Genomic DNA, 13,180 nt, shown 5'->3' with positions numbered 1-13,180 from the left:
ACCGGAAGCCTAGAAGGTAGTGGTCAGAGAGTAAAATGTCTAGGATCCCAGGATGTAAAAGTACAAGATAATGAATTTGAAGTACTCGAAAAAAAAAAAAAGAGAGAGAGAGGCCAAGGTGATGGATGGGTCACCCCAGATGACAGCAAGCCAGATGTCAAAACCTTTCATAAATGAGAGGAAGGTAAACCTTTCATAAATGAGCCACCTGGGTGGCTCAGTCAGTTAAGCGTTTGACTTTGGCTCAGGTCATGATCTCGCGGTTCGTGAATTCGAGCCCCGTGTGGGGTTCTGTGCTGACAGCTCAGAGCCTAGAGCCTGCTTTGGATTCTGTGTCTCCCTCTCTCTCACTGCCCCTCTCCCACTCACGCTCTCTCTCAAAAATAAATAAACATTAAAAATTAAAAAAAAAAATGAGAGGAAGGTTGGTTGATGACAGTAAAGTGGGTAAGGGGCAGAACAGGATGGCAAGACCTTCAAAGATGGAGTGAAGTCCAAAACGGGGCACGTATGTTCAGAGAAGACTCGGCACAGCTTGAGGATGCCAGGAACAAAATGAAGGGTGACTGGGGGACTTACACTTGGGGCAATTAGCAAAATGACAAGAATGTGAAGTATGGTATGAGTGGGTTGGCCCCAGATGTCCAGGTACAGATTGTTCATGCTTTGGAAGGAATGCAATACCCCTTGAGGAAAGAGCAGCAGCCCGGCACAGTGTTTCTCTTTTAAAGGGCAGCCGGGGATAGAATTGCCAGGTTTAGCAAATGAAAATACGGATGCTCAGTTAAATTTTTTTTTTAATTTTAAGTTTATTTATTTATTTTGAGAGAGAAAGGAGGTACAAGCAGGGGAGGGCCAGAGAAAGAGGCAGGGAGAGAGAATCCCAAACAGGCTCTGCAATGTCAGCGGGGCTCAAACTCGCAAACCGTGACATCATGACCAGAGTCGAGACCAAAAGCCGAACGCTTAACCGACTGAGCCACCCAGGCGCCCCGCTCAGTTAAATTTCAATTTCAGGTATTGCATGGGACATACTTAGACCAATTTCTACAAAGTTTTGGCATCATACAGTCGTAACAGCCTGCCAGCTGGTTAGCCTCTCAGCTATCCAATTCAACTCCTTTGTATTAGAGTAGGCTAACTGCTACAACTATTTGATCTTAAAACATAAAATGGGTTTTTAAAAAAGAATTATTTTTAATGTTTATTTATTTTTGAGAGACAGAGCGCAAGCAGAGAAGGGGTAGAGACAGATGGAGACACAGAATCTGAAGCAGGCTCCAGGCTCTGAGCTGTCAGCACAGAGCCCGACATGGAGCTCGAACCCACAAACCGCAAGATCATGACCTGAGCTGAAGTTGGACACTTAACCGACTGAGCCACTCAGGCGCCTCAGGTTTCTTGATTTTCGAAATTTATTTTTAAAAATTAAAAATATTTTTAAGATTTTATTTTCTTTTTAAAGATTTTATTTTTTCATTTTTTAAAATTTATTTGAGAGAGAGAGAGAGAGAGAGAGAGAGAGAGAGCACCAATGGGGGAGAGGGGCAGAGGGAGAGTGAGAATCATAAGCAGGCTCCATGCTCAGCCCAGAGACCGATGCCACACCCCAGGTACCCCTGAAGATTTTATTTTTAAGTAATCTCTATTCCCAACATGGGCCTCAAACTCACAACCCTGAGATCGAGTCCCATGCTCCACCGACTGAGCCAGCCACGTGCCCCCATATAATGGTTGAACAAAGCTTATTTCCTACCTAGCTGGTAACGAAGCTGGAGAGGCCCTTCTACGTGCAGTCATTTAGGGGTCAGGGGGATGAACTTTCTGCCCTGGGTGTCATCTCCATTCCAGCCGGGTGGAAATGGTGAGCATGGAGGAGCACCTGTAGGGGTTTGTATAAGCCAGGCCCGAACGTGGCGTAGACACTCCTGCACACAGTCCGTTGGCTGATGTCAATCACATGGTCCTACGTAACAGCAAGGGAGTCCTGTTAATGTAGTCAGGCAGTGTGCATAGAAGAGAACACGGATTTGAGCGAGTAATCTCTGCCATACCCCTTAGGACGTTTATCTGTGGATCCCCTAGGGGGTCATTAAGATTCTGGTTCAATAACCATTGCTTTTGCAACAGGCCCCTCCTCTCCCTCTCAAAAACACACCAAGTCCTGATTGCTGCTGAAAATGTGATTAAAGACAGAATGAAAGATTATCACATTCTTTCCTTTTTTTCCCAGATATGGTGGTACTTAGGATAGCCAAAAGTGGCACCTATCAAATAGATCTCACTAAAAGAAATAGGAAAAGTCTGTCTTGTTTTTCCAATTCTAGCTGCTAGCCTGTCAAGTTGGTGCTATATCTTTCCATTACGATGAAATCTACCACAAATCATTCCAAACAACAAATATTTTCCCCCAGTTCTTGCTTATGTAAATGTAGGTTGTCATGACAACAAGAAGACTGCCTTGATCATATGGCAGAGCTTGCTAAGAAACAAGAAGCAACTAGCTGGTTCAAACATAAACCTAATCCCATAGGCATGCTTAACAAGGGAAATGAAAAACTGGGGCAATTTTTTATTCAAAAGAAAAAGTGAAAGTAGAGGAAGAATTTGATTCTACTGAGAGAAAAGATGTGGTCAAAAAATTTAAATAAACCACTTCCTCTTGTTACATTCTTTCTTTGGGGATGGGATCTGGCTTTCTTCTTGTTTCTTGCTGTATCACAAGGCTCATAAAAGGATTTGGGCCCCAGACTCGGCCAATTTTCTCTTTACTTGCAATCCACCTTGACATTGGAATGGGGTCACGCCCTTTACTATATACTTTACAGAAAGAATTCACAGGGACCTCACCCATTAGCTGCTTTCTTGACTTGCTGCCTCTACGGTCTATGTTATTGAGACCTAAATGGCAAGATAAGAACTAATTACTTTGAATAATGTTTAGGATATATTAAGCTACTTTCATTAGAACTGGCATTTTAGAACAAAATAATTTGCACATAACCTTGACATTTTTGGTCATGGGATTCAGTCTTTTTGAAAGTATTGCTAAAACGAGATATTAAAAATAAGCTACAACTAGCGAGGAGCCCCCCCACCCCCCCCACGCCCTGCACTGCTTGGCAGGAATGCAGATTGGTGCAGCGACTATGGAAGATCTTATGAAGGTTCCTCAAAAAGTTAAAGGTGGGGGGCACCTGAGTGGCTCAGTCAGTGAAGTGTCGGCCTCTTGATTTTGGCTCAGGTCATGATCTCACAGTTTGTGAGTTTGAGCCCCGAGATGGGCTCTGGACTGGCAGCATAGAGCCTGCTTGGGATTCTCTCTCTCTCCCTCTCTGCCCCTCCCCCACTTGTGTTTTCTCTCTCCCTCTCTCTCAAATAAATAAACATTTTTTTAAAAGTTAAAGATGGAACTATCCTACAACCCAGTAATTGCACTACTGGGTATTTACCCAAAGAGTACAAAAACACTAATTTGAAGAGATATGTGCACCTCTACACTTATTGCAACATTATTTACAATTAGCCAAGATATGGAAGCAGGACAAAACAAACAAGTGTCCATCAACAGATGAATGCATAAAGATGTAAGACATATATAATATATACACATACATATACATATATAACCACACAGGAATATTATTCAGCCATAGAAAATAATTAAATCTTGCCATTTGCAACAACATGGATGGATCCAGAGAGTATAATGCTAAGTAAAATAAGCCAGTCAGAGAAAGACAACCACCATATGATTTCACTCATATGGAACTTAAGAAACAAAACAAACAAGGGGGGGAAAAAGAGACAAACCAAAAAACAAACTCTTAAGTATAAAGTACAAACTGATGTTTACCAGAAGGGAGTGGGGGGGGGGGGGCGTGGGGGAAATAGGTGAGTAGGATTAAGAATACACTTGTCTTGATGGGTTTTAGTCTAATATTAAAACGAACCTACAGTCTTTGAGCATACACAAGACCAGGGAAACCAGAGACAGCAGCTGAGAGGTAGTTGGCTGGGCCCCTATTCCCCAGCACTAAAAACTCTGCTGAAGGAAACATTCTTCGTTCAATAAACGTGTATTATCGGCTGTGAACTAGGCTCTGTGCTGGGCTCTCAAGATGGAATGACCAAATCATGCATAGCTCCCACCCTGCTGGAGCTGACTTCTAGTCTAACAGAGGAGATGGAATGAAATGACCACAGAAATATACCACCACAATTTGAGATGAGCACTGTGAATGCGAATGATGTGATTGATTACAAGATTTGTGGGTTTGGGGAAGGCATCTCTGAGGAAGTGACATTTAAGCTGGAACCAAGAGAGTAATAGATCAGAGTTGGGGGAAGGGAGGTCCTAGAATGGGCAAAGGCTTCTTTATCCAAGCTGACTTGCTCCCCATCCCTTTTTAAGTAACCTCTATGGCCAGCGTGAGGCTCCACCTCAAGACTCCAAGATCAACAGTCACACACTCTACCAATTGAGCCAACCAGGTGCCCCTCATCTGAGAAGCTGAAAGGAAAGCCTGCCAGGAGCACAGAGAATAAGATACGCCAAGGAAAAAGTCAGCATTCCCATGTAGGCCATTCTATGGAATACGGATTGTATTTTATGATTAAGAGGAAGCCATTAAATGATTTTAAGCAAAGGAATGCCATGCTCAAGTCTGCCGAGGACGATCATCCTGGATGCTTTCTGAAGAACAGACTAGGGAAAGTGCATGGCCAGGGGAATGTTGCAGTGGTCTACAGGAGAGATGGCTGCTTGGGTGGTGGTGGTAGAGGCATGCAGGGAATATTTTAGAGGCAGAGCAGACAGGATTTGGTGATGATGGGGATGTGAGGAAGAGAGACATCTATAAATGGGCAGCCAACTGAAACATTAAAAAGAATAACCCAAACTATTTACTGAGTACCACGTACAGTTCTGCATCAGAAAAGGGCAATCAGTTGAGGAGGCAAGAGGGGTTATAATCTACATCACACTCTTGTTTGGACTTGTGAAGCCACGAGCCTGGCATGGGCCATGTCCACAAAGAGGAAGGAGTGCCTTCCTACTGCCCACCAAGCTGGTGTCTGGTGACCTTGACAGAACACTTTCAGAAAGCCACCAGCAGCCTCCATGGGGGCAATGGATGTGGGTTTTGTCCTGCTTCTCCTAGAATGTAAGATTCACAAGGGCAAGGATCTATCCTGTAGGAACTACCACACTTAGAGCTGCTATAATCTGATCAAACCTAGTCACAGAAGCACTCAGCTAGCCCTGACAGCTCAACAGCCTGCAAAATATGAAGTCAATCTCTCCCTTTAGTGACAACAGATGAGTACTTCATATTTATTTATTAAAATACTTCACATTTAGAATAGCTCCCTTCTGTGGCAGTAGAGGTATCCTTGGGTTCATGTGACACTCTCTCAAAACAAAGATTACAAAACCATGAGTGAGGTCAAGTAGGTAATCTTTAGACACCATAGCGACACCAGCCAAGGCAGTCAAGACTTTGTGTTAGGGCTCCCAGCTGTTAAGGGCTCACAGGAGCCCTATGGTCACGCTGGAGGTCTAAGGGGAGAGATGTAGCATTGAGTATACAAACCTGCACAAACACAGTAACTTCAGGAAGCTTAATCCTGCATTACATAGTACATGAAGGTAGCCCAGAGGTATCCAACGAACAGTATTACTATACCCTAACATTGTACCAAGTTTTCACTCACAGTATTTTCCTGGCATAAAAGAGAAAGGAGGAGCCCATCTTACATCTTAACTCAGGTCTCTACTTTCCTAGTTTCCTTACTGGTACTCAGAACCTTGCAGAAGCCCACCAGGGCCACCAGCTTGAAATGAAGCTAGAAAACTCCACAAAATTGTCCCAAATTAAGGAGAGGAGGCTTGGAACAAGTCAACCTCCACAGGTCTGATATACAATCTCTCTCCCTCCCACTCCCAGAAAGCTAAAATGTCCAAAGTCTTCCCATTTCAAGTAGGAGGATAGAAAAAAAAAATCTGTCCAAGTCAGTTTACCTTTGACCATTTGGTCAATACTCTAGTACCCACCTTGCAGATTCAATGCAAATCTCAAATCTAAGAAAATCAGGCCAACTACAGAAATACTGGAAGCATCCCTTTGACCAGAAGCCAGGCTGGGTGCTCATTTTTTTTTGCTTGCTTTCATCCTGTATCCCTAGAGGATCCTCAACCATTGCTCCCGTTATGAACCTCACTTCCTGATGGTTAGTTCTGGCTTGCCCTCCACCCATTTCTTTCTATATTCAGGGTATGTATGGTAGTAGAGCTCCAAATACTTGGTTTCCTCCTGTCAAACTCAAGAGGCCTATTCTCGCATTTTCTTCTACAGAGGGGGCTTCTTCTCTCTTCTTATCTGTAAAAGGAATAGAATTTAATCTGAAAATCAGGGTCATAAACGTAAGAGTAGGTATGGGCACTCAAAGTTATGTGAAGGAACCCAACACTCAACATATTAAAACAAGATTTTAACACTTTATTTTTTATTGATAAAAAGTCGAAACACACTTAAATCACCTTGCTGTTAAGCTTGTATATGCCAAAGTTGGCTCCCTTTGGGGGAGATTCCTTTATTTAACTCCGGGTTGACAATCTGCTTTGTCTACAGCGGTAATGAGATGTTTTATTTTGGGTCCAAGTAATTGGCAAAGCTTGTCCTTTTCATTTCATTTTTTGAAAGTAATTTCTATACCCAACTTGGGGCTCAAACTCACAACCCCAAGGTCAAGAGTTGCATGCTCTACTGACTGAGCCACCCAGGTGTCCCTGTCCTTTTCATTTTAAAACTTCACCACCCATAGGACACAAAACTAGAGGACAATGTCAACCTGTTAGGTATATATAGTGTCATACTGTGTGTGTCTCGATATATACACGTGCTTTGAGAAAGGATGGAAAAAACATAACGTTTAACCTTTTTTTTTTTTTTGGTATTTACTAAATTATCTATCCTGAAAATGTGCTACTTACATAAAAAAGGAGAAATTAAACTGTGTATCTATCCACACTAACATTCTAAAAACCTATTATATAATGTCTAAATTTCTCATTTGCTTTATAAAGTCCCCTACCATATCCTTACTTTCTCTACACCCACATATAACCATTTCTGGACAAGTTTGATGTTCTCTGTCCACATTATTCCAGCTTTTTGATCATTACATAATCTCTTATGTTCCTCCCAAATCAATTTATTTCATAACTTCTGGAGACCCTTGTTCAAAATATCACCAATGATTAACCTCATCTTTAATGAGTACCCACAGATTATACATAATTGTTCCTTTATCCGATTATATGATTGTTCGTAGGTTGTTGAATGTACACACCTCTTATTCCCTAAGCATAAAAGATTTAGCTCTTTTGTGAAAAATATTCAAGGATTACTTTCTTCAAAAGATCACCAAGCCAAACATTTGGCCATATTTTTATTTACTACATATACTATAAACATATACAATACATGCTACAAAAAAACATTTTTTTTTTAAATTTAACTGTCAAGAAAGTGTATAGTGTTATAATACAATGGCACATGTTCATATTTTATTTCAAATTGGTTTGCTGACCACCCATTTCAAACCATTAATAGTGAAATGTTACTTAAGGATAATTAAAAATTATCTATTTGCATTATTAACAATAAACAATTCCAACAAATTAATAAGAATTAACCACGTCAAATATTAGTATCCAAAAACTGGGCTTTTGCAGAAATGATTATATAAAATATAGCAGCCAATTACAGTTTACTTGCTCTGTGACAATGTACATATGCACTTGAATAGGATTCTAGCATTTGCTTTTGGAAGATACTTTTTAGAAGTCCTTTGATTTAAGGTCTAACAACTGACACACCCAGCCAAATCCAACCCAACAGTTCATATAATGGCTTCAGACAACTGATCAAACTGATCATTGAGAAATTCTTATGATTTGGGTAGAGTTGAATGTTCACTAATATTACATATGATGAAAAGAGACATATCCAAGCCAATATCAAAGTCAAAGGCAAAAGAAAATACAAACATTCAAATCAGTTTATGACAAGGTTTTTCTACAAGTATTTTAGATGTCATACTTTCAGGAAAACAAGATTTAATTTAATGTGTAATTGGATTTGGATTTTACAGTATCTATGCTCTAACTGAAAATTTAAGAGTAGTCAGATGGAATTAAGTCTAGTATTGCAAATATGTTCATTTAACATTATTGAGCACCCACTACGTGCATTGCACTGTGCTAACTTTTAAAAGTTGAGTATTAATATATTTATCAAGCATTACCTTAGTGTGAGGTAAAAATAAATTAGCGTCAACTCATTAGTTTGCTTGTGGTATGTAATCCTGTGTCAGCTGGCTTCCCTGTGCCGTATAATGAGCTTCTGCACACCCCTCATTCACTCACACAAACATCTGCACACCGACTATGCCAGGCATTGTGCTAGTCACTGGGATACCATGATTTGGTATAGTTCAAAGAATGCATATTAATCATTAACCTATGTAGAAACAATGAGAAAGATACATTACTTTTCTAAAATGAGGCCCAAAGCAAAATATAAGGTGTTTCTATGGGTCATACCACACCATAGACCAGTAAGTGCCTTTCTAGACTGGGAACTAACTTTTAAGGTTTCATATTGTAGTCTAAATAGCCTAGATCATTTTTGGTCTCAGAAGTCAATTCTTTGGAGCACCTGACCCCACATAAACCTTCCATACTTGAAAGGATTTGTAAACTAAACTGGAACACAAAGAAAAAGAGCCAAAAATGAAGGCAGTTGATAACGTAATGCACTTCAAGCACTATTCTGGCCATGTAAAATGAATACTACATAATTCATGATTGGTTCAAATGTTTTTAAAAGCGCTAACCCTACCCCAAACTCATGTAATTTTAATCTGACTTGTATACAAGTTGCACATAAAGCAAAGGGCAGAATTTGGCCCTACAACCCTCTATGGAATATTCTAAGTGATTGGTCCTTCCACTCCAAGCAAGTAGAAGCTAAGAATTTCAGAGAGTTCCCTAATAGGATACTGGCACTCAGAAGAAATGGCCCTACTGGATCCCATTAGCCAGGAGTCTGTTTAGTTGTGGTAGCAGTGTGAACCTATGACCCCTTGAGGGAAGGCAGAAAGCTGGGAGTTTGGGTGTCCACTCAGTGAATCCAATACTGGCTTAAAGCTATGCACTGAATAAAGTGCTCTGCACATCCTGCTTGTCATCTGGAATGAAAAATACTTTTCTCAAGAATGAACCTGTTTGTAGGTTTAGGGGAAAAGAATGACAAGGATTTAAAGAATCCCAAGAAAAAGTATGAAGCATTGACTAGGAAGGAAGACAAATGCCTCTAGTAGTGTCCTCAGAAATCTCAGGATCTGAACTGTCAGAATGAGTCACACAGTGGTCATGTTCTATAAATGAAAAAGCAATCCCACTGGGTACTTCCTATTCACACGGTGCAATATTACTTCATGGGGGTGGAAGGGAACAGTCTATTGCCATTTGCTAGCATGGTTTCAAAATGAAAACAAAACCATTGAGTAAATCAGGGTAAGCAGTGTCCAATATTCCTCTCCTGTCCATCAGTTTTCCACAGGTTGATCTGCACTACCTGAGGGAAAGGAGGCAAAATACCCATCCCTTCTGACACACTCAGGCATGGCTGCTATCGCCTAAAATTGCCAATTCAGAAGTTAACACACGAGCCCTCCAGTTTCGTACCCTGAATATGGTAAATGAGACTAGAGATGGAGTAGTTCAGTCTAAAAAAGATCACAGGTAACAGAATGCTTATATAAACTAGACTGCTTTGACGTCTGTAAGAAAATCGTATAGATGACAATTGGAAAAAAAAAAAAAAAAAGATTGTTCCCATCTGTCAGCAAAACTGTTGAGCTATACTCAGCTGAAGTCCTCATCAGGATTCTGTTGATCCAGCAGACGGACATGTGTGAATGGGAAGTGACCTCGTTTGCCATTACACTCCCCTTCCCACTGACCACTCACATTAATCTTCGTAACCTTTACCAGCTCACCGACCTGCAGGAGGAGAATAAGGAAAGCGCTTTATTTCCAGTTATGAATGCAAACTGAAAAACTCCATTCTCTGGTTAGGCATACCCTGCCCACGTGATTGCTCTAGGGCTGACATTATAGAAATGGCTATTTGCTGCCTCCCAAGCCCCAGCCACCAGACTGATTACTTGTGGTTAGTGCAGGCAGAAGGAAGAAGTGATTTTAGCAGTGCAGAAAAACACAGAGTACAGAAAATAGAAAGGGCCCTAAAAAATGACACTTTTTGGAAATTTTAATCATCTCTGGAAGAGCAATCCCAACCAGAATGAGCCGGTATTCTTTTTTCTGGTACCCACTGCCCTTAGATTCCTGCTTGCCCCCCAGGCCATGGCCTAGGAGGAGAGATCCCCCACCCCTACTGGCATACAAGCAGCAGCACAATCCCTCAACCCACTAGTGTATACATATCACTACCTACTAGTGCTTGCAGAGAAGATAATCATGGAAATCAACTTCATCTGGTCCCAGAAAATGAAGTGTTCTATCACCTTCCTATCAAGGCAAGGCTTTTCCCATTTGGGCAGGTATAGGCCAAAACTCCAAATTCCATCAGCTCCCTGCAAAGTCCCCATCTTCTTCATCAAGCTCTACTTGGCAGGCCACTGCCTGCCAGCTCTCCACCCCCACCCTACCATGTACTAACAGACCTTGTTGCTCCTTCAATGCCACTTGGTACCTATTCATTAAGGAGACATTACGTTTTCGTTTCTGTTATGAAAAACTTTCCTTTGCAACATCAACTATAAAGTTTTGACAATCTAGGATATATGTCTATTCTCCTATAAAACTTAAGACAAAATCAGTCTGATGAATGGATTCATCCTGTGGCAAAATATTGAACAAATGGTGAGATCAGGCCCCATATGACACTGGACTAAAGAACTTTACCCTTTAATTATCAACATCTGAGTTCTGAGCATACAAGAAGTTTCTAAGCATAACTGTTCATTTGGTTTTATTAAGTTAATAGCTACTATTTACTGAACTTTCATTAAGTACTGTAGAGGATTTTTTTTTTTTTTTTTTTTTTTAAGTAAGCTCCAAGATCCAACATGGGGTTTGAACTCACAACCCTGAGATCAAGTATCACATGCTCTACTGACTGAGCCAGCCAGGCACCTCTACTGTACAAAATATTTTATATAAACGATTTTCTAGTCCTTATAATAACCTTGTAAAACAGGAATTTTTCATTTTATAGATGATAAAACTGAGGTTCAGAGCAATTACAGGATATACCTGAGGTCACATAGCCAGGAGCAGGGCTGGGATTTGAGCCCAGAAGTATTGGCTCCAAAGCCAATTAATTTATGCTCTTTCTACCATAGCAGGAACTTTCAAATTATGCTCCCACGACCTTCAGGATTCCCTAAGAATGTCTGTAGGTCAACCACTTGCTTAAGTGAACTCGAGTTTAGGACCAGAGCCTTCTGCAAAACCAGCTTGATCTTAAAGAAGAAACAGATTGTCGACTGGTCTGTCTATAATGTCCTGAAGAACTATCTGAGAACTACAGAGGCCTAAGGTGGTTGTGGGGACCATAGGGTGCAGAAAAAAGGAAGACAGAAACTAGAGAATATCTGAGAAAAGGGGATAAAATATAAGGGTGAGAAAAGGCAGCAGTGTAGTCTGCTGATGTTGTAAAGATTGAGGCTGATGGTTTAAGGGGAGAAGAAAAGATGCTGCACGTCCATTCTTGCATCCACATGCACAATGCAGTCCCCCAAGGCTGCTAGCACCAGGGTTCTTTATTCCAAGCAATCTTTGAATTCAAAGTTCCTGATGTCCAAGCAAGCCAACCATGACAAGTCAAGATGTTCCTATAGCCCCCAATCACACCACTAGCCTCTTGCTATGCTAAGGTCAATTATACCGAGTGTAGGACTTCTTTTCCCCATCTTAGTATTTATTTGTATTTTCTACTAAAACACTCATGTCGTGCTAAGTGCTATTCTGGTAGCTAGACATAGGATAGTAGACCTAGGGGATGTGTACACTCATGTCAAAAGTCTAAATTGCCATTCACATTAAGTTCCCCTCCAGATGGGGACAAGGGCCCCCAGTTTGAGAAGTTGGTTTGACAGGGTGCCTGGCTGGCTCAGTCAGTAGAGCATGTGACTATTGATCTCGGGGTAGTGAATTCAAGCCCCATGTTGGGTGAAGCGCTTACTTGGCATTGGGGGGGGTGGGGGGAAGTTAGTTTGACAATATCTAACACCCCTAACAGCTGTCATATCTGAATCCATCATTTTACTGATATTAAAAACCCACAAGAGAGACATGAGGAAACATTCTGGAGTGTTGGAAATGTTTTATACTTTCATGTGGGTGGTTATCACATAGGTGAATACACATGTAAAACTCCAAGCTGTATACTCAGGACCAGTACCTTTTACCAAATGATTTCATATATTTTTTTCTCCTAACCCCACTCCCTCAAATGATTTCATATTTAAATGAAAAGATGAAAATTTGTTATATTTTACCCGCATTTTCTGGGTTTTTGAGAAGATGGTTCTTCAGGGTATACCCTTAAGTCCACCATTCTACTTGATAGCAAAATCTAGGTTTATTTTATTCATTTTGTTTCAAGTTTGTTTATTTTATTTTGAGAGAGAGCAAGTGGGGGAGGGGCAGAGAGAGAAAGAGAGAATCTCAAGCAGACCCCATGCTGTCAAGCACGGAGCCCAATGCAGGGCTTGAACCCACAAACCCTGAGATCATGACCTGAGCCAAAACTAAGTCAGATGCTTAACCAACTGAGCCACCCATGCACCCCCAAAATCTAGATTTAAACACTTTTCTCTCAATGTTACATTGTCTTTATTTTTAAGCGTTCAACATGTTATCTCAAATCGCATCCCACAGAGCTCTGAGAAGTGAAGGACAGGTTGAAATGTGGACTAGCCCAGCCTCTTGCTTTTATCAGTACCACAGAAACACAACAGCTGCTCCACAAGCAGGACAGAACCTGCTGGCCTGCCCTCAGACTTTTCTTCTTTCAGAGGTCAAACGGAGAAACATTGCAAGATGGTACTGGTAGGGGTGAGGGGTGGATTCTGTACAGATTAG

General features: G+C 41.1%; 1 protein-coding gene across 3 annotated transcripts in view; it reads right to left on the bottom strand.

Annotated features, from left to right (window-relative positions):
- Positions 1-1,678: 1,678 nt before the first annotated feature.
- CRK (CRK proto-oncogene, adaptor protein) overlaps positions 1,679-13,180 on the bottom strand; it is a 31,270-nt gene continuing 19,768 nt past the window's right edge. The window contains exon 3 of one of the 3 annotated variants that reach the window (XM_042916464.1): positions 1,679-1,966. In XM_042916464.1, coding sequence (XP_042772398.1) covers positions 1,953-1,966 — 14 coding nt within the window. In that variant the 3' untranslated portion in view covers positions 1,679-1,952. Of the gene's footprint in view, positions 1,967-7,439; positions 10,073-13,180 lie in introns of those variants that run through there. The other 2 variants (XM_042916463.1, XM_042916465.1) reach the window with 2 other exon arrangements.

The sequence above is a fragment of the Panthera leo genome, chromosome E1 (assembly GCF_018350215.1).
Source record: "Panthera leo isolate Ple1 chromosome E1, P.leo_Ple1_pat1.1, whole genome shotgun sequence".
NCBI classification, from domain to species: Eukaryota; Metazoa; Chordata; class Mammalia; order Carnivora; family Felidae; genus Panthera; species Panthera leo.
This window is presented reverse-complemented; position numbering and strand designations above follow the sequence as displayed.